The following is a 19,932-nucleotide window of genomic DNA, read 5'->3' on the forward strand; positions in this document are numbered from 1 at the left end:
GGAGAGCTCTCTTAGCCCCACCCACCTCACAGGGTGTCTGTTGTGGGGGAGGAAGAGAGCCAGTTTGGTGTAGTGGTTAAGTGTGCGGACTCTTATCTGGGAGAACTGGGTTCGATTCCCCACTCCTCCACTTGCACCTGCTAGCATGGCCTTGAGTTTGCCATAGCTCTGGCAGAGGTTGTCCTTGAAAGGGCAGCTTCTGGGATAGCCCTCTCAGCCCCACCCACCTCACAGGGTTTCTGTTGTGGGAGATGAAGGGAAAGGAGATTGTGAGCCGCTCTGAGACTCTTCGGAGTGGAGGGCGGGATATAAATCCAGTATCTTCATCTACCTCACAGGGGGTCTGTTGTGGGGGAGGAAGGGAAAGGAGATTGTGAGCCGCTCTGAGACTCTTCGGAGTGGAGGGCGGGATATAAATCCAATATCTTCATCTACCTCACAGGGGGTCTGTTGTGGGGGAGGAAGGGAAAGGAGATTGTGAGCCACTCTGAGACTCTTCGGAGTGGAGGGCGGGATATAAATCCAATATCTTCATCTACCTCACAGGGTGTCTGTTGTGGGGGAGGAAGGGAAAGGAGATTGTGAGCCGCTCTGAGACTCTTCGGAGTGGAGGGCGGGATATAAATCCAATATCTTCATCTACCTCACAGGGGGTCTGTTGTGGGGGAGGAAGGGAAAGGAGATTGTGAGCCACTCTGAGACTCTTCGGAGTGGGGGGCGGGATATAAATCCAGTATCTTCATCTACCTCACAGGGTGTCTGTTGTGGGGGAGGAAGGGAAAGGAGATTGTGAGCCACTCTGAGACTCTTCGGAGTGGAGGGCGGGATATAAATCCAATATCTTCATCTACCTCACAGGGGGTCTGTTGTGGGGGAGGAAGGGAAAGGAGATTGTGAGCCACTCTGAGACTCTTCGGAGTGGAGGGCGGGATATAAATGCAATATCTTCATCTACCTCACAGGGTGTCTGTTGTGGGGGAGGAAGGGAAAGGAGATTGTGAGCCGCTCTGAGACTCTTCGGAGTGGAGGGTGGGATATAAATCCAATATCTTCATCTACCTCACAGGGTGTCTGTTGTGGGGGAGGAAGGTAAAGGAGATTGTGAGCCACTCTGAGACTCTTCGGAGTGGGGGGCGGGATATAAATCCAGTATCTTCATCTACCTCACAGGGTGTCTGTTGTGGGGGAGGAAGGGAAAGGAGATTGTGAGCTGCTCTGAGACTCTTCGGAGTGGAGGGGGGGATATAAATCCAATATCTTCATCTACCTCACAGGGTGTCTGTTGTGGGGGAGGAAGGTAAAGGAGATTGTGAGCCGCTCTGAGACTCTTCGGAGTGGAGGGCGGGATATAAATCCAATATCTTCTTCTTCAAAGCCAAACTGGCAGCCCTGCCTCCATGGCCCTCCCAGGATCCAGTCTGATAATGCTGGATTTGTTCTCTCTTTGCTGTGCTCATAGCTCAAGGGCTTCTGAGGTATTCACAGGGACTTTTTTTGAGCAGGAACACAGGAATGCAGTTCTGGCATCAGGGGGTGTGGCCTAATATGTAAATGAGTTCCTTCTGGACCTTTTCTGATTAAAAAGCCATGTGTGAAGCAATGGTGATGTCAGGGTGTGTGCCCTAATATGCAAATGAGTTCCTGCTGAGCTTTTTCTACAAAAAAGGCTCTGGGTATTCACATGGAACAGAAGATGTCTATTGGTCATCTGGTGTGGGCATCAGATAGATCCCAAAGCAAGCTATAGAAAGGGCAAAAGAACTTTGAGAGTTTATTTAAGCATGCCACCAGCTACAGAGGGGGTTTGCAGAATCTGTACTTCATTAAACACTGGCAGTGCAGGGACAGAACAGCAGCAAGAACCTGGGGAGGAAACATTTGAAAAATGAAGAGCAGGCAATACTGTCAGTTTTATCAAGTTTGGTGCAGTGGTCAAGTGCACGGACTCTAATGTGGGAGAACCGGGTTTGATTCCCGACTCCTCCACTTGCACCTGCTGGAATGGCCTTGGGTCAGCCATAGCTCTAATAGAGAGCCACTAGGGTGTAGTGGTTAAGTGCGAGGACTCTTATCTGGGAGAACCGGGTTTGATCCCCCACTCCTCCACTTGCAGCTGCTGGAATGGCCTTGGGTCAGCAATAGCTCTAATAGAGAGCCAGTTTGGTGTAGTGGTTAAGTGCGAGGACTCTTATCTGGGAGAACTGGGTTTGATTCCCCACTCCTCCACTTGGAGCTGCTGGAATGGCCTTGGATCAGCCAGAGCTCTAATAGAGAGCCTGTTGGGTGTAGTGGTTAAGTGCGAGGACTCTTATCTGGGAGAACCGGGCTTGATTCCCCAGTCCTCCACTTGCACCTGCTGGAATGGCCTTGGGTCAGCCAGAGCTCTAATAGAGAGCCAGTTTGGTGTAGTGGTTAAGTGTGCGGACTCTTATCTGGGAGAACCGGGTTTGATTGCCCACTCCTCCACTTGCAGCTGCTGGAATGGCCTTGGGTCAGCCAGAGCTCGAATAGAGAGCCAGTTTGGTGTAGTGGTTAAGTGCAGGACTCTTGTCTGGGAGAACTGGGTTTGATTCCCCAGTCCTCCACTTGCAGCTGCTGGAATGGCCTTGGGTCAGCCATAGCTCTAATAGAGAGCCAATTTGGTGTAGTGGTTAAGTCTGCAGACTCTTATCTGGGAGAACCGGGTTTGATTCCCCACTCCTCCACTTGCAGCTGCTAGCATGGCCTTGGGTTAGCCATAGTTCTCCCAGGAGTTGTCCTTGAAAGGGGGCAGCTTCTGGGAGAGTCTCTCAGCCCCACCCACCCCACAGGCTGTCTGTTGTGGGGCAGGAAGGGAAAGGAGATTGTAGGCTACTCCAAGTCTCTGATTCAGAGAGAAGGGTGGGGCATAAATCTACGGTCTTCTCCTTTTACGCTATGCATCAGTTTCAGGTTTCCTTCAATGCCATGGTAGCAAAGAGGGCTCAATCTGACAACATTATCCGTCAACTAAATGCAAAATTGCCCCTGGTTGGCACATGGTGGCTGCATTGGGATCCCTGTAGTGGAAACTGGCAGAACACCCCCAAATCTATGGGGAGAGTTGATATAGATTTTTTTTTTGGGGGGGGGGTGAATCATAGCCTCCTCTCTGATTTTTCTTTCCCCCCTCCCTTTCTCCTCTCTTCCTACCAGGAATGGGGCTGACGGGCCATTGCTTTCCCACCTGGCAGTGCCAGGAGGCGCCAGGGATGCAGAACTTCTCATTGGTCAGCATGGAGGAGTGTTGCAGCCGCCCAGGGGGGCACAGCTGGAAGGAAACCTCCTCCAACGTCTGCTTCAGCTGCTCCTACGTGCCCAAGAAAGGTGGCGGGGGGGGGGGAGGAATCATACGTTTCTTTTATGGAAACCCCAAACCTTCCACGTGTTTCAAAAGAGGGAGAAGAGAGTTGTGCAGGCAGGGCCACAGGGAGGGGACCAGGGTTGCCATCCTCCAGGTGGGGCCTGGAGATCTCCCAGAATTTTAGCTGCTCTGCAGCTCACAGAGGCCAGATCCCCCGGAGGAAGTGGCAGGTTCAGGGTGGGTGGTATTTCACCTCAAATCCCCCCTCCACAGGCACTGCCCCCAAATCTCCAGGAATTTCCCCAGGCCAGCATTGGCAACCTTAGTGGAGACAACCCCAAGACCCTTCCTGGTCCTTGGGAGCCGAAGGCTGGACGGAGCCCCAGCAGGGAGAGGTTTCAGCCCTGGGGGGGGAGCCCAGCTGCTGGAGGGTGGCTTTCCCCTCCCTGCCCTGCTTGTAGCTCTTCCAGGGACACCCATTGGCCACTCTCGGGAACAGGAGGCCAGGTCAGATTGCCCCCTGACCACCTGGGATCAGGGATTGGGGGCAGAGAGTGCGAGAGTCTTGGGGGCCGCATCACTGTTGGGAATCCAGCTGCTCCCACCACCCACAGCTGAGGGGAGAAATTATGGGTCCCTGTTGATGAAAGACAAAGTAACAGGGTGCCCAGCCCATGGGGAGGGCAAAGGTCAGGAGGCAAAAAGAAGGGAGGAGATGGATTTTGAAGACTCCCCAGGCCCCCCCATCGCTTGTCACTGTTGGCAGGTAGAACTTGACACACAAGCATTCGACAAGGCGGGGTGGGGAACCTAAGTCGGGCGTGCGCACACACTAGGGTGGCCAAGTCTGGGCTGGAAAATACCTGGAGACTTTGGGCTGGATCCGGGAGAGGGCGGAGTTTGGGGAGATCTCTTGGGATTACAGTTGATCTCTAGGTGACAGAGATCCATTCACGTGGAGGAAATGGCAGCTGTGGAAGGTGGACTCTAGGGCATCATCCCACTTCGAAGCCCCTCCCCTCCCCTCTCCAAGCCCTGCTCTCCCTGGACTCCACCCCCAAATCCACCCCCGGAGCCAGCAGCCCTGAGGCCAGCAGAAGGTCGAGAGGCTCTTCCCTGTTTCTCTAAGTCCTGGGCTGTGCAACGGTCCCGGTCCGTGGCCTGTTAGCAACCGGGCCGTGAGTTGCATGATTATTTTATTATTATATTTCATGACAACATTGGATTTATACCCTGCCCTTCTCTCTGAATCAGTCCCAGAATCAGCTCACTGAATCAGAGTCAGTTTGGTGTAGTGGTCAAGTGCGCAGACTCTTATCTGGGAGAACAGGGTCTGATTCCCCCCTCCTCCACTTGCAGCTGCTGGAATGGCCTTGGGTCAGCCATAGCTCTAATAGAGAGCCAGTTGGGTGTAGTGGTTAAGTGTGCTGACTCTTATCTGGGAGAACCGGGTCTGATTCCCCACTCCTCCACTTGCAGCTGCTGTTATGGCCTTGGGTCAGCCATAGCTCTGGCAGAGGTTGTCCTTGAAAGGGCAGCTGCTGTGAGAGCCCTCTCAGCCCCACCCACCTCACAGGGTGTCTGTTGTGGGTGGGGGGGGAGGTAAAGGAGATTGTGAGCCGCTCTGAAACTCTTCGGAGTGGAGGGCGGGATATAAATCCAATATCTTCATCTACCTCACAGGGTGTCTGTTGTGGGGGAGGAAGGGAAAGGAGATTGTGAGCCCCTCTGAGACTCTTCGGAGTGGAGGGCAGGATATAAATCCAATATCTTCATCTACCTCACAGGGTGTCTGTTGTGGGGGAGGAAGGGAAAGGAGATTGTGAGCCCCTCTGAGACTCTTCGGAGTGGAGGGCAGGATATAAATCCAATATCTTCTTCTACCTCACAGGGTGTCTGTTGTGGGGGAGGAAGGTAAAGGAGATTGTGAGCCGCTCTGAGACTCTTCGGAGTGGAGGGCGGGATATAAATCCAATATCTTCATCTACCTCACAGGGTGTCTGTTGTGGGGGAGGAAGGGAAAGGAGATTGTGAGCCGCTCTGAGACTCTTCGGAGTGGAGGGTGGAATATAAATCCAATATCTTCTTCTACCTCACAGGGTATCTGTTGTGGGGGAGGAAGGTAAAGGAGATTGTGAGCCGCTCTGAGACTCTTCGGAGTGGAGGGCGGGATATAAATCCAATATCTTCATCTACCTCACAGGGTGTCTGTTGTGGGGGAGGAAGGTAAAGGAGATTGTGAGCCGCTCTGAGACTCTTCGGAGTGGAGGGTGGGATATAAATCCAATATCTTCATCTACCTCACAGGGTGTCTGTTGTGGGGGAGGAAGGGAAAGGAGATTGTGAGCTGCTCTGAGACTCTTGAGTGGAGGGCGGAATATAAATCCAATGTTGTCATCTTCTTCTTCTTCTCACAATCTCCTTTCCCTTCCTCCCCCACAACAGACACCCTGTGAGGTAAATGAAGATATTGGATTTATATCCCGCCCTCCACTCCAAAGAGGCTCAGAGCAGCTCACAATCTCCTTTACCTTCCTCCCCCACAATAAACACCCTGTGAGGTGGATGGGGCTGAGAGGGCTCTCACAGCAGCTACCCTTTCAAGGACATCTCTGAGAAGCTATGGCTGATCCAAGGCCATTCCAGCAGCTGCAAGTGGAGGAGGGGGGAACCAGAGAAGAGTCCATGCACTTAACCACCACACCAAACTAATAGAAATAAAGCTTACCATCCTGAAATCATCCCTCCCTCCTCAGTCCGTGGAAAAATTGTCTTCCACAAAACCGGTCCCTGGTGTCAAAAGGTTGGGGCCAACTGCTCTAAGGCCCCTAGCAGGGCTCTCCCACGAGGTCGGGGTGGGGAAAAGGGGAGTCACCGCTGGGGCAACACACCAGGTTGGTCGTCCATCCAGCCCACGCAGGCATCTACTGGGAGCAGCAGGGCCCACCTGCTCCGAAGAAGCCCAGGCCCCCTCCTTGATCCACCCTGCTGCTTGGTTTGGAGCAGACTACTGGGGAGGGGCTCTTGTTTCCCCCCTCCTAGGGCTGCCAAACTCCAGGTTGCACCCGGAGATCTCCTGCTTTTGTAGTTGCTGTCCGGACAACCAAGTTCAGTTCCCCAGGAGAAAATGGTTGCTTTGGAAGGTGGATTCTATGGCATTGGACCCCACTGAGGTCCCTCCCCTTCCCTTCCCAGGCTCCACCCCCTAGGTTTCCAGGTACATCCCATTCCAGAGCTGGCAACCCTACGCGCATTGAGCACTGGAGTGGCTGTAGATGCAGCTGCACGCATGCTGTTTTGGCGCTTCAAAAGGCCCCTGGGGGGAGTAGGGGGAAGAAGAACACCATGTTGCAGAATCAGATCTTGATCAGAATCAGAGCCCTGCAGCATATTTAAGTGACTTTAAAATGGCAGCAGCCCCAAGAACCCCAGCACCTCTCACTTGGTTCAGAGAGGGGATTGGAACCCAGGTCCCCAGGCCCTAGTCCAGCATCCTGACTGCTCTATACCTCACTGGCTCATTGCACCTGCACTAACCAGCAGCTCTCTTCCTTCCCAGGGGACCTGCCTTTGCCATTCCTCCTCAGGCCCTCGGCCCCCTCGGGGCTTCTGGCCCATTTGGGGCGTCTCCGGCAGCCCTTTGCCACCTGCGTGACCTGGGGTGGCATCCACTACCGCAGCTTGGATGGCAGACATTTCCGCTTCCACGGGAACTGCACGTACACCTTTGCTGCTGCCTTCGACGGCACCTGGGCTGTCCACGTCTCCTCCGGCCGGGGGGGCTGCTTGCCCGGCCTCTGCCACAGAGTAAGCAGCGGGGGGGGGGGGGCAGGACAAGGTGCCAAAGTTTACACTCGTCTTGGAAAGAATGGCCACACGTGGCAGACTGGGAGGTTGGCTGTGATCTTTCCCAAAACTTTGCAGCAAAGGAGGTGTAGGGAAGGTTAGAGGAAAGCTGGGGAAACCTCAGAAGATGCAGGCATGCACCACTGATGCAGTGGGGAAGGGAGGGGACCCACTTCCACGTCCCATCAAACCTGGGGCAAACAACCCAGGGTGAGCAAGAGTTCTTCTGAGCATGCAGAGAATGCCTTCTCATCACCTCACACTGATGCGGATGTGGGGGTGGCTTGGGCCCGATTCTTTTGAAGCGTGGTTTTATTGGCTCAGCGGCCCCGTGGCGCAGAGTGGTAAAGCACTGTGGTCTGAACTCTCTGCTCACAACCTGAGTTCGATTTCGGCAGAAGCTGGATTCAGGTAGCCGGCCCAAGGTTGACTCAGCCTTCCATCCTTCCGAGGTCGGTCGAATGAGTCCCCAGCTTGCTGGGGGGAAAGTGTAAAAGACTGGGGAAGGCAATGGCAAACCACTCTGTAAAAAGTCTGCTGTGAAAACGTTGTGAAAGCAACATCACCCCAGAGTCGGAAACGACTGGTGCTTGCCCAGGGGACCTTTCCTTTTCCTTTCCTTTATTGGCTCATCTATGAAATGGGAAAATGCACATGTGATTTGCAGTTGCCAGTCTGTGTACATTTGGCCAACAATTTTTGTTCATGTCAAATGACTACGTTGGATTTTTGGAAAATTGGAGGAAGGGCAAGAAAAGGAGCCTGGAGGTGGTGGTGGAGCTGGCCCTCACTGAGCCTTTTAGGGAGAAGAGGGGCCCCCACCTTGGGCTGAACAGTTTGTTTTTAGATCTGTCTTCAGAGACTCTGGCGAGCTTCCCTTCCCTTCCCTTGCAGAAGAGATGCTCACTGGGGGTTGAGTCTGCTGACAGTCACCATTGCCCTCAAGCTTTTCTTCTGTACTGGAGGTGCGGGGGCTGGAAGCTTGCCCTTGCTAAGTTTAAAATGCATGCTTCGGTGCGGTTGTGTGTGCGCAGCAGCCAGCCTGACCCTTCCCTTGGGGAGTAGGATGGTGCTAGACAGAGGTGGGTCCCTCCTGGCTGCCTCTGGGTCGGACCCCAAAAGCCCTGAGAGCAGTTCACCCTGTGGGGGGTGGGGCACATGAGCCGCGAATGAAGTGCTGCAGCAGAGGGCAAGGTTGGCATTGCTCCTTCTCTTCCCGGCAGGCTCTGCACATGCTGTTCGGGCTGGACTCCGTGAAGGCTGAGGGCCGGAGTGTCTCTGTGAATGGCGTTGTGGTGCCAGAAGGGGAGCCCCGGATGCAGAAAGGTGAGGAGGCTCCTGTGGGGAGAGGCCTCTTCCCCCCTCTTTCCCCCCAGAGACCTGCAGCGGAGAAGGAACTTCGGAATCCTCATCCAGATGGTGGGCATGGTGATTGCTCTTTAAATACAGAAAGTCCATCTTTGGAGTTCTGCTATGAGATTTCTGATGCTATTTCCGCAGCCCAGTTTGAGGAGACTTTGGCTGGAAATATAATGCCGTAAGGTCCGCCCTCCAAAGCACCCACATTTGTGCAGAATGTTGACCCATCTCTCATCCACATGGCCTTCTCTAGCGGTGTCTTTCCCCTGATCTGGAGATGATGCCCCCTTCCTGTCAGAGCTGGATGAACAATTAGGCCAAGCAGGCACTGACCTGTGGGCCCCCACACCTTTAGGGGCCCCAAGTCGGTCCCCCCCCCCAGTTTCCCCCCTGCTTGCAGCCCTCCCAGCCAGCAGCTGAGCCGCTCTTTGCCTGACTTGCCTGGTGCGGCTGCTGCTGGCCTTGTTGCCAGGTTTGCCTCTCTCTGCCTCTCCCCTGCAGCTTTGTCAGAGGGGCTTTTAACTCAGCCTGTGGGCTGCAGTGGGGTGGGTGCTCAGACTCTGAGATCATTTGTGAGGGGCCCCCTGTAGGCCCCCCCCCCACAGGCCTCCAAAGGTTTTAATTTGGCTCTGTACTGTATGGAGACAAAAGAGTTTTCCTGAGCAGGAAGAGCAGCTTTGTTCAGGGAAAGAACAGAAATCCCTTTCCTGAGGAGGGACAGATCCTGCTGGGAAGCCGAGCATAGGTGTGGTCCACACCCCCTTGTCACCTGCTTCAGTTTTGCTCCAAATCCTATGGAGGAAGTCTGGAGAGGGAAAAGGCCCCCTCTTCACTGCAGGCCTCCCCCTTTCTGCTTCTGCAGGGATCAGCATTTGGTGGCTGGGAGACTTCCTCTTTGTGGAAAGCGGCCTGGGTGTTCGGATCAAGTTCGATGGGCGCGACACCGTCTACCTTACTGTAGGGGCAGAGCTGAGAGGCGCCACGCGAGGGCTGTGTGGGCTCTACAACGACGACCCTGCAGGTAGCCTCTGGGGAGCTCCACCCAACCTTTTCCTCATTGGCAAGGGGGGTCGTTGCTCCCTCGAGGGGAATGCCCTGCTCAGATGCCCCCGCATCGTCTACAAGCCCATTCTCCCACACTGGACTCGGGAACAGAAGCTGTCATACGCTCTGTCCAGTAAGCCAAAGGGCTCCAGCCGCCTCGAGTCAATAGCCCTGACTTGCTCCGTCTCATCAGAGCTTGGAAGGTCAGCAGGGTTGGCCAGAGTTAGTCCTTGCCTGAGAGATCCTGGGGCTGCCCTGCAAACCACCGCTCTTCCTCTCTGACCTTGAAGGCCTTGCTGCCGTGGGCCATCCAGCCCTCTGACTGCCTTGCCTCTCCGGTGCTTCCTCCCCTCCCTTCTGAGGTGCCTCGCCTGCAGAAGGTCTCCCAGCCCAGTCTCGTGGGGCTCTCCTGTGCTCTGCCTGCCTCATGCAGGCTGTCTGCCCCATGGGATCTTTCCACCCCATTGCCCACATTTCTTCCTCTGCTGAAACCTCCCCTCCAAAGAAACACCTCTGTGTGTGTGTTCACAGATGACTTCCTACGTGTGGGAGGGGACACAGTGACACTGGCGAGTAGCTTTGGCAATTCGTGGCGCATCCCAGATGCTGCATCGGTATGTTCCAGACGGGGTTTGGGTGGAGAAGGTCCCTGTCACTCCAGACCCGTTGCTCCCTGCTGCCTTTCCCAGGGCAGGGATGGCTGCAGCTCTCCTCCTCCTTCCACAGAGTTCCTGCACAGATGCTGCAGAGGAGGTGCACCGCTGTGATCCGGGGGGAGGCCGTGCCGCTCAGCAGGAGACGGAGTCCGTGTGCCAGAGACTGATGGGCAGCCCTTTCAGCCAATGCCACTCAGAGGTCAGGAGCTCACCATACCGGCCTTCCCTGGCTGCCAGCCAGGAGGGTATTCCTCTCCCCTCTTGCCAGAACAGAATCAGGGCCCATTACAGTCTCCTCGGGACTTTTGCTCATTCCAGGTGGACCCCAGCGGATTCTACGACACCTGTATGTACCTGCAGTGCAGTGGAGCCGGGATGGATGCCTTCTGCCAGACCTTTGCCAGCTACGCCCGCGAGTGTGCCCAGCAGCACATTTTTCTCAGCTGGAGGCGCCCTGCATTCTGTGGTAGGGGGACGTCGTGCGAGGCACACGGAGAGGGCATGCCGCACCTTGCATGAGAGACCTGCCCTGCCAGCAGCCATGTCAAAGGGGGGAGGGGGGGGGGCGCTTTCCTTTTTTTTTGTGATGAAAATTTTTATTTTGCAATATATTTAATTCTACTATCAGAATTTAAATGTAATTCTTCAATACATTACATAATTTCCCACCCATCCCACCCTCCAACTTATGACCTCCGCCAATATATAAAACAAATTAAAAACCTTTTAAAAGTAAAAATTCACTTATATAGAATCTTAACTAAAAGTTATCATTCACTTAACTTTATCTTAACTCCAATATAACTACTATTCTTATTCCTTTTCTTGGTTCTTAATTCTTAATCATCAATATTACATATTTAATCAGATAACCATAATCAATTCTTCTTCTCACTTTGAAAATTCAATTAATACTTTTTAAACATTAAGCATAAAATCCGTAGTTATAGAATCATCACTAAAATTATTCAAATCTCGGTGGGGAGGGCAGGATATAAATAAAAAAATTATTATTATTATCTTAACTCACATAAACTTACTATATAAACTCATAACTCATAACTCATTATATATTATTAACTCAGCTACTTATAGTTCACTACTAGAACAGTACTCAGTAATCACAGTCCTTTTTTCTCTTTTAAAGTTCAATTGGGGAGGGATGGTGGCTCAGTGGTAGAGCATCTGCTTGGTAAGCAGGAGGTCCCAGGTTCAATCCCCGGGGTCCAGGCAAATAGGTGTGAAAAACCTTAGCTTGAGACCCTGGAGAGCGGCTGCCAGTCTGAGTAGACAATACTGACTTTGATGGACCCAGGGTCTGGTTCAGTATAAGGCAGCTTCATATGTTCATAATATTATCAAACATCACTAGACGACTCTTCACCTTCCATTGTATCTCCACATAATTTTGGAATTTATTCCAGTCTTCTTTAAATTTCTCCAGATTACAGTCTTTTAAGATTCTAGTACGTTTGTCCATTTCACGCCAATTAAGAACCTTTAAGATCCAGTCCAGGAGGGGGCGCTTTCCCAAGGATTCCTGAGGTGGTGAAGCCAACCTGGGAGAGCAGCTCCCCAGGCCCACCATCTTGCCCTCTAGCTGCTCCACTCTGTCACACTGGCCACGTGAATGGCGTAGTGGGCCGAATGCTGGACTAGGGTCGTGGGTTCAGTTCCCCACTTCCACCAGGGAAGCTTGCTGGGTGGCCTTGGGCCGTAGCCAAACTCTCAGCATGGTCTCCCTGTTGGGTTAAGTGGCAGAGTTAGTCCAGAACCCACTAATCAGCGTAGCAGAGTGCCTTCAGCTACCCACACAAAGTGTCTTGGCACCAGGTCTCCAGGCTTAGGCACAGAGCTACACAGAGTCCCATATCAGACTAACACCAGCCTCTTTACCGTAGAACTACATTCTAGAGAGGAAAGCATAGAGACAGAGATGGTACACCGGTGGTACTTAACTGAGTAGGGAGGCAGATGGAGGGAGGGTGCCCAGGCAAAGGCAGCGTGGCTTCCCTCTTGGTGTGGGCAGGAGACGGGGGTTGTGGGAGAGGAAGGAGAGGCAGCTTCCTGGAGATCTCCCCATCTGCTTCAAAGGGAGAGGGGCAGAAGAGCAAACCCAGGAAGGCCGCTTAGTCTGGCTCTCTTGCCACCCTGCAGTCTGGGGGGCAGTGGGCAGACTTTGCTGCCAGCACTCTCTCCCTGGGCTGATGTTGTGATAAAATTGGGGGGTGGGGAGTGAAGTCCTAGAGCTGCTTTGAATCCAAACTAGGGAGAAAGGCGGGATATAAATAAAGAAGTGCACCAGCATCATGAACATGGGAACAGGATCCTCCCCCCCTCCCTCTGAACCCCCCTTCAGCAATCCTCCAGGCTTGCCCAACGCCCCACATCCGTTGGGGCTGGTGCAGGTGCCCAGAGTCTGAATGCCGGCTTGTTGCGGATGCTGCAGCCGCAACAAGCCGGCATTCAGACTTCCTTCCAGTGCCATTGAACCTTCCAGTGCCATTGACCTTCCAGTGCCATTGAACATCCCTGGGTGGCCTGAGCCCTGAGGCTCTCTTTTGCGACCTGGCAGCCCCTCTCCCAGCATTCCCAGGTCTCATGCTCAGCACTGCCTGTTCCTCCCTCCTCACAGAGAAGTCCTGTGGCCCAGGGAAAGTGTACTCCGACTGTGTCTCCTCGTGCCCCGCCAGCTGTGCAGCCGTGGGCCCTGCTGAGGAAGGAGGCTGCCAGGAGGAGTGTGTGAGTGGCTGTGAGTGCCCGCCGGGCCTCTACCTGGAGGAGGGGGCCTGTGTCCCAGAAAGCCAGTGTCCCTGCTTCCACCGGCGCCAGAAGTATGCCCCAGGAGAGGCCTTGCAGCAGCGTTGCAACCAGTGGTGAGGCTCTGGGGCAGAAGCCCCCGAAAGATCACATTCCGCCTAATCCTGGGAAGCAGGAAGGCTGGGGGGGGGGGTGGATATGCGAGTGGTCCAGATGCCCCTTTTGTTGTCTGTGAGTCTCTCCCCTCCAGTCCTTTGACTGAGTTGCTGTGATGTCACAGCATCCCCATGAACATCCTACTGTCAGCAATAGAATGTCGACAAATACAGCAGGCGAGGTACTGTAGTGAAAAGCAAAAGCTCAGTGTGGCTGATGGTGTGTGTGTATGTGTGTGTAAATGTCGCACAAGGTAACAGAAGCTGTGTTCACTTGTCCAGAACGTCAAGAGCACAGATGAGGAGGGAAAGACCACTGAGCAGGGGAGGAGAGAAAAGGGCCCTTCCCAGAGCTGGGGGCTTGCCAGCACCCCAATCTTCTGGCCTGCCATTGTTCTCTCCCCACAGCACGTGCCAAGGGGGCCACTGGCTTTGTTCGCAGGACCAGTGTGCCGGAGAATGCGCCATGATCGGGGACTCTCACTACCTGACATTCGACCGCAAGCGCTACTCCTTCCACGGTGCCTGCCATTACTTCCTGGTGCAGGTGAGGAAGCCCGCAGAGGCCTCCGTGGAGAGGGCGTGGCACTCTGCCCGGGTCGACACCCATCTCTGATGACTGACCTTCCAGTGCCATTGAACACTTTCAGTGAGGATATTGAGACAGGATCATGTCAGAAAGAGGGCGGGAGGCCTTCCGCAGGGAGGCCAGGCCGCTGTTCTGGATCACCTCTGGTCAGCTGGCCCAAGGCATGCTGGGAGGCATGCTGTTTCTCCATCTTGCTTTCAGCCTTAATGTGAAGCTTAATGCTTTTTGTGGGGAGGGCTGGCTGGAAGATTGGGGGCGCACTGGTCTTCCCTTGAGGCTGACTGCACCCTCCTTCCCCCAAACGTTGAAGAGAGTCACCAGGAACCCTCCCTCGGCCTCTGATGCTGGGGCTGTTTCTCTCCCCCCCCCCCCCCCCAGGATTTTGTGGATGGGAAGCTTCAGGTTTCAGCAGAGAACGAGGCCTGTGGGAGCCAGGGAGCCGGGAGCTGCCTCCGGGCTGTGACTGTCACAGTGCACAAGGTCTCTGCTCGGCTATCCCTCACAGGTGAGGAGGAGAGGGAGGCCTTCTAGGAAGGGACAGCCAGGTAGGGAGACAGTGGGATGTGGGGGGAGGGATGAGTGCTCTCGGCAGAAGTCCTGTATTTGGAGGAGGGCTGAAACGGTGCCCCTCCTTCAGTCTGGCCACAAAAAAAGCCAGGCCTGCCTGAGACACAGAAGGCCAGCTCCATGCAGAAGGCTCCAAAATACCAAATAAACTCTCCGTGTGCCAAAATATCTCTGTGTTATGGTTGTTTGTACAATTCACTATTTTCATAATAAATTTGCAATTTTGCAATCAGAACAGCAATATTTCTAGCGTTACAGTGTGTAAACATCCATTCACCACAGAATCAACTTGAATTAGTCACACTCCAATAATTATTAATGGAATACAACTTCATTCTTGCTCGAAAAAATTGGGCAGGTCTGATTTCTAAACTGAAGTTGTATTGACTAATTCAGGCGATCAGTGCTGGGAGGCAAAACAGGAGATGCCAATAAAGACACATCATAAATTCTTATCCCTCTGAAGAAGGGACAAAACGGACTGTGCAGATACTAAAACCATTGGGCGAAAATTAATAAGCACTGTCTGTATCCATCAATTTAGTAAAAATTGTGAGCATCACATCATAGCTCTTGAAGTGGATTCTGTGGTGAGTGGATGTTTACATACTGTAGCATTCATGATATTGCTGTTCTGATTGCAAAATTGTGTATTTATTACGAAAATAGTGAATTGTATGAACAACCATAATACACAGATATTTTTGCAGACGGTGGGTTTATTTTGGATCTGACCTTGCTGTGGTTCCTGCGTTCTATGCAGAAAGTTGCCAGGTCTGGGTTGGGCAATTGGGGGGGGGGCTTGGAGGGGAAGCCTTGGGAGAGTCTGGGGATGGGGCCTCAGTGGGGTACGATGTTCACACAGCCCACCCTAACAGGTTGCCGTTTCCTCCAGGGAACCTGCTCTCTGGAGTCTGAGACCAGTCATAATCTCCAGGCCCTACCTGGGGGTTGGCAATCCTATTAATGCAGCAGCATTCATGGGCACACAGTGCAGAATGGCTCTGCATAAAGGGGGATTGTGGTGCCAGCCCAGAGATTCAGGGCTGGAAGAAGATGGCCCCTCCTTCAGCAAACGGAAGGCAGCGATGCCGCTTTCAGCTCTAGGGAGGTTTCCCAAAATTCCCGGCCCTCTCTTTGCAATGCCATCCTGCCACTGGCTCAAGATGCCAGTGTCTGCATCTCCCTCTCTGCCCCCTTTCTCCAGGGGAGGTGTTGGTGAATGGCCAGGAGGTGGCCCTCCCCTATGCCAGCGCCGATCTGACCATCCATCGGGCCTCCTCATCCTTCCTGCTTCTCCAGACCTTTGGTGCCCACCTTCTGTGGGGCACGGACTTCCCTGTGGTTTACATCACCCTCCAGCCCCAGTTTGCCAACAAGGTGAGCCTGGCCTGGCCCCCCCTGCTCCTGGCAAGACAGCCTGAGGCTCCATGCCTCTCTTGCGGGGGGGGGGGGGACGGGGGACGGGGGACGGATGGGTCTGGGCAGCAATGAGATGTACAACCTCCCCTCCCCCTCTGGCTTGAGTGTTGTTGTGTTTGGAAATTTCTCACCACCTTGCTGTTGACTATATGATGATGCTGAAGGTTATTTGGGGTTGCCAACCCTGGAATGAGAAATCCCTGGAGATTTGGGGGGGGGATCCTGGGGAGGGCAGGGCTGAGCAGACCATCCTCCGCAGCTGCCATTTTCTCCAGGGGGAGCTGTTCTCTGTTGCCCGGAAGTCAGTTGGAATCCTGGGAGATCTCCAGCCACCCCCTGGAGGCTGGCAACCCCGTGGTGTCCCATGCTGCTCGTGGGTTGGGGTAAAGGCTAAGGGGTGGGAAGCAGGCAAAAGAAACACTTTTGGTCTACGAGGGTGCCATGATAGTGAGGGGTCTGGAGACCAAGTCCTATGAGGAAAGGTTGAAGGAGCTGGGCATGTTTAGCCTGGAGAGGAGGCGGCTGAGAGGTGATAGGATCACTATCTTCAAGTACTTGAAGGGCTGTCCTATAGAGGATGGTGTGGAATTGTTTTCTGTGGCCCCAGAAAGTAGGACCAGAACCAATGGGTTGAAATGAAATCTGAAGAGTTTCTGACTCAACGTTAGGAAGAACTTCCTGGCCGTTAGAGCGATTCCTCAGTGGAACAGGCTTTCTTGGGAGGTGGTGGGCTCTCCTTCCTTGGAGGTTTTTAAACAGAGGCTATATGGCCATCTGACAGAAATGAGGCTCCTGTTAATTTAGGGGGAAGTGTTTGTGAGTTTCCTGCATTGTGCAGGGGGTTGGACTAGATGACCCTGGAGGTCCCTTCCAACTCTTCTATGATTCTAAAAGGCTTCCTCCTCAGGAGGTGGTGGGCTCTCCTCCCTTGGAGGTTTTGAAGCAGAGGCTAGATGGCCAACTGACAGCGATGAAGATCCTGTGAACTTAGGGGGAGGTGTTTGTGAGTTTCCTGCATTGTGCAGGCGGCTGGACTAGATGACCCTGGAGGTCCCTTCCATGTTTCTATGACTGGTCAGGTGATCAGTCCGACCTCCACTTCCCCAACAGAATTGGATCACCAACTCAGGAAAATCCATCTATTGCTGTCCAGATGTTTTTGCCAGGTGCCCCCCAGCATGTGTGGGTAGACTCAAGTGGGAAACTCCTGGAGATTTGGGGTGGAGCCCAGGGAGAACAGGGATTTCAGTGTGGGGCATAAGGCCATAGAATCCACCCTCCAAAGCAGCCATTTTCTCCAAGATCTCTGTAGTCTGGAGATGAGCTGGAATTCCAGGGGATCCTCAGGTCCCACGTGGAGGCTGCTGGCATCTCTGTGGACAATCTAGGACCTTGGGGGTGGGTGGGGTGGGCGGGTTCCAGCCCTAAAGGCAGTGCCACTACTTAGGAAGAGGCTGGCCCCTGCCCCCATGTTGCGCTCCCATCTCTGTGCCTTTCTCTCTCCAGGTGCGAGGGCTGTGTGGCACCTACAGCTGGAACCAGCAGGACGAATTCTCCACCCCCGAGGGAGACGTGGAGTCCAGCGTGGTGGCCTTTGCCAACAAGTTCCGGGTCTCCCAGGACTGCCCCTCCCTGCAGACTTTCACCTTTGACCCCTGCAGTACTTACACCCAACGCAGGCAGTTTGCAGAGGCTGCCTGCAAAATCCTCCACAGCCCCTCCTTCCAGGTAGGAGAGGACCCCCAGGGAGCCAGAGAAGGTTGGGATTAAACAGAGGCCTTTTCCGCATTCTCATTTCCCTTGCAAGTTCCTCTTCTTTGGGGGGATTGGGGGAGTCTGTTCCACTTGTGTTTTACTCCCTCTAGTGCCGGATTTGATATTTCACCTGTTTATGTCCAGCACATCTCCCTACAGATTTAAACGGTTACCGTTTTCGCACACAGCTTACCTTGCAGTCACAATCCTGTTCCCTCCGCAGCGTCCGGTCAGATTTCCCACCATCTGCGCCGGAGTTACAGGAAGTGCCGCGGCTTTTGCATAGGAAACGTAAACCGCTAAAACCCAGTTTACGTTTGCTACGCAGAAGCTGCGGCACTTCCTGTAACTCCGGCGCAGATGGTGGGAAATCCGACCGGACGCTGCGGAGGAAACAGGATTGTGACTGAGAGGTAAGCTGTGTGTGAAAATGGTAGGTGAGTTTTTATGCCGGACATAACCTGGTGGTGAATCAGCCACTAGAGGGAGAAAAAACAGGTGTAGAACAGGAAAAAAAACACCCTGATAAACAGGACCTTTCAAGTAAGAAACAGGAACTTGCAAATAAGAATGCAAAGACGCCCACCCGCCTGTCCCTGATGCATGCCTTGGGCCCTGTATCCCTAAAGTCCGGTCTCTCTCACCTGACATCCTGCCATGACCACCATACCCAGCCCCCTGTTTCCTCCAACATGCACCCAACTGTGCCCCAGATCCCCACCCTAAAATCAGAGCAGTAGATGGTCTTGGTGGCTGCTCCTCAGGTGAGCAACTCTCAGCAGCTTCTGGAGGTGACAGGACAGGAGCAAGTGTTTTGTGGCTGGGTTTTTAAAAAATCGTGGCAGAAAGGATGAGTTTCATTCTGTGTCTTATAAGGAAGCAGGGGTGAATGCTTCCTCCAAGTGAAGCCTTCCCCTCTGCCCAGCCAGTCCTCTTGGGAGCATTGCAGGAAGCTTTTCCCCTGGATTTAGGGGGAGGATTTTTTTGGCCAGGCAGTCCACTGAAGGATCCTTTTGAGATGATTCTGTTTGTGCTGAGAGAAGGTCTTCTGCAGTGTGGTGTTGTGGTTGAGAGGGGCAGAGTCTAATCTGGAGAACTGGGCTTGATTCCCCCTTCCTCCTCCTCCTCCACATGAAGGCTGCTGGGTGACCTTAGGCTGGTCCCAGTTCCCTCAGGACTCTCTCAACCCCACCTACCTCACAAGGGGCCTGTTGTGGGGAGAGGAAGAGAAGGTCCTTGTAAGCCACTTTGAGAAAAGCGGGGAATGGAAACCAGCTCTTCTTCTGCATGCAGAGTGTTTGCTCTTCTGCTGAGCTGTAGCCCTTCTAAACAGAGCCCCATCCCAGGAAACAGCCCTGTTGATTACTGACAGTCCCACATGTGGTCTCTGTTGAGATCTGAGCCGTCTTCTCTATGCTTGTGGGCTTCTCCAGGGCAAAGTCTGCTGAATTTGTGTGTTCTGTTCCCTTTGGAAGGTTGCAGTGCACTTCTGTTTTCCGCAAAGGCTTGCTGGGGGGTCGTTTCAGGGAGCAGCCATGTGGGTCTATAGCAGACAGGCCCTGGAACACCTCAGAGGCCAACAAAATGTCCAGGGCAGGAGCTTTTGAGCGCCCAAGCTCTGTTTCTCGGAGGCAAGCAGGAATGGAGGCCTCTGTCTGGTGAAGGAGCTTGGACTCTTGGAAATGCAGGCCGCTAAAATCTTGTTGGCCTCTAAGGGGCTCCTTACTGGGGAAGGCAAAACATGGAGTCATTCTCCTGGCAGCAGCCTGGCAGTTGCTCAGAGCCAGGAACCTGCCCTGGGAGCCAATGTCTCTCCTCCTGCCTCTGCCCCACAGCCCTGCCATGACCTTGTGGAGCGAGACCCCTTCTTCCAGCTCTGTCTCCACGAAGTGTGCGGCTGCTTGGCCGACCAGGACTGCCTCTGCCGCGCCGTGGCTGCTTATGCCAGGGAGTGCGCCCAGGAGGGAGTCTCCGTCTCCTGGAGGAACCAGACCTTCTGCCGTGAGTTTCTGGGAAGTGGGGCAGGGGAGGTGGCTGCCCGGAGGGCCTGCTGGCCATGTAGGGTTGCCAATCCCCAGGTGGGGGCAGGGGATCCCCGGTTTGGAGGCCCTCCCCCCGCTTCAGGGTCGTCAGAAAGTGAGGGGAGGGGAGGGAAATGTCTGCTGGGAACTCTGTTATTCCCTATGGAGATTTATTCCCATACAAAATCATGGAGAATTGATCCGCGGGTATCTGGGGCTCTGGGGGGGCTGTTTTTTTGGGTAGATGCACCAAATTTTCATTATGGCATCTAGTGCCTCTCTCCAAAATACCCTCCAAGTTTCAAAAAGATTGGACCAGGGGGTCCAATTCTATGAGCCCCAAAAGAAGGTGCCCCTATCCTTCATTATTTCCTGTGGAAGGAAGGAATTGAAAAGGTGTGCCGTCCCTTTAAATGTGATGGCCAGAACTCCCTTT

At 53.7% G+C, this 19,932-nt stretch overlaps 1 protein-coding gene across 1 annotated transcript in view; it reads left to right on the forward strand.

The window, feature by feature from the left end:
• Positions 1-19,932, forward strand: part of LOC132578290 (SCO-spondin-like) — a 170,568-nt gene that overhangs the window by 18,028 nt on the left and 132,608 nt on the right. Inside the window, exons 4-16 of the mRNA XM_060248229.1 lie at positions 3,175-3,345; positions 6,882-7,129; positions 8,392-8,494; positions 9,390-9,548; positions 10,103-10,185; positions 10,298-10,426; positions 10,546-10,693; positions 12,863-13,103; positions 13,551-13,689; positions 14,110-14,236; positions 15,506-15,678; positions 17,227-17,448; positions 19,311-19,476. Coding sequence (XP_060104212.1) covers positions 3,175-3,345; positions 6,882-7,129; positions 8,392-8,494; positions 9,390-9,548; positions 10,103-10,185; positions 10,298-10,426; positions 10,546-10,693; positions 12,863-13,103; positions 13,551-13,689; positions 14,110-14,236; positions 15,506-15,678; positions 17,227-17,448; positions 19,311-19,476 — 2,109 coding nt within the window. The remainder of the gene's footprint in view (positions 1-3,174; positions 3,346-6,881; positions 7,130-8,391; positions 8,495-9,389; positions 9,549-10,102; positions 10,186-10,297; positions 10,427-10,545; positions 10,694-12,862; positions 13,104-13,550; positions 13,690-14,109; positions 14,237-15,505; positions 15,679-17,226; positions 17,449-19,310; positions 19,477-19,932) is intronic.

Source organism: Heteronotia binoei, chromosome 10 (genome assembly GCF_032191835.1).
Source record: "Heteronotia binoei isolate CCM8104 ecotype False Entrance Well chromosome 10, APGP_CSIRO_Hbin_v1, whole genome shotgun sequence".
Lineage (NCBI taxonomy): Eukaryota > Metazoa > Chordata > Lepidosauria > Squamata > Gekkonidae > Heteronotia > Heteronotia binoei.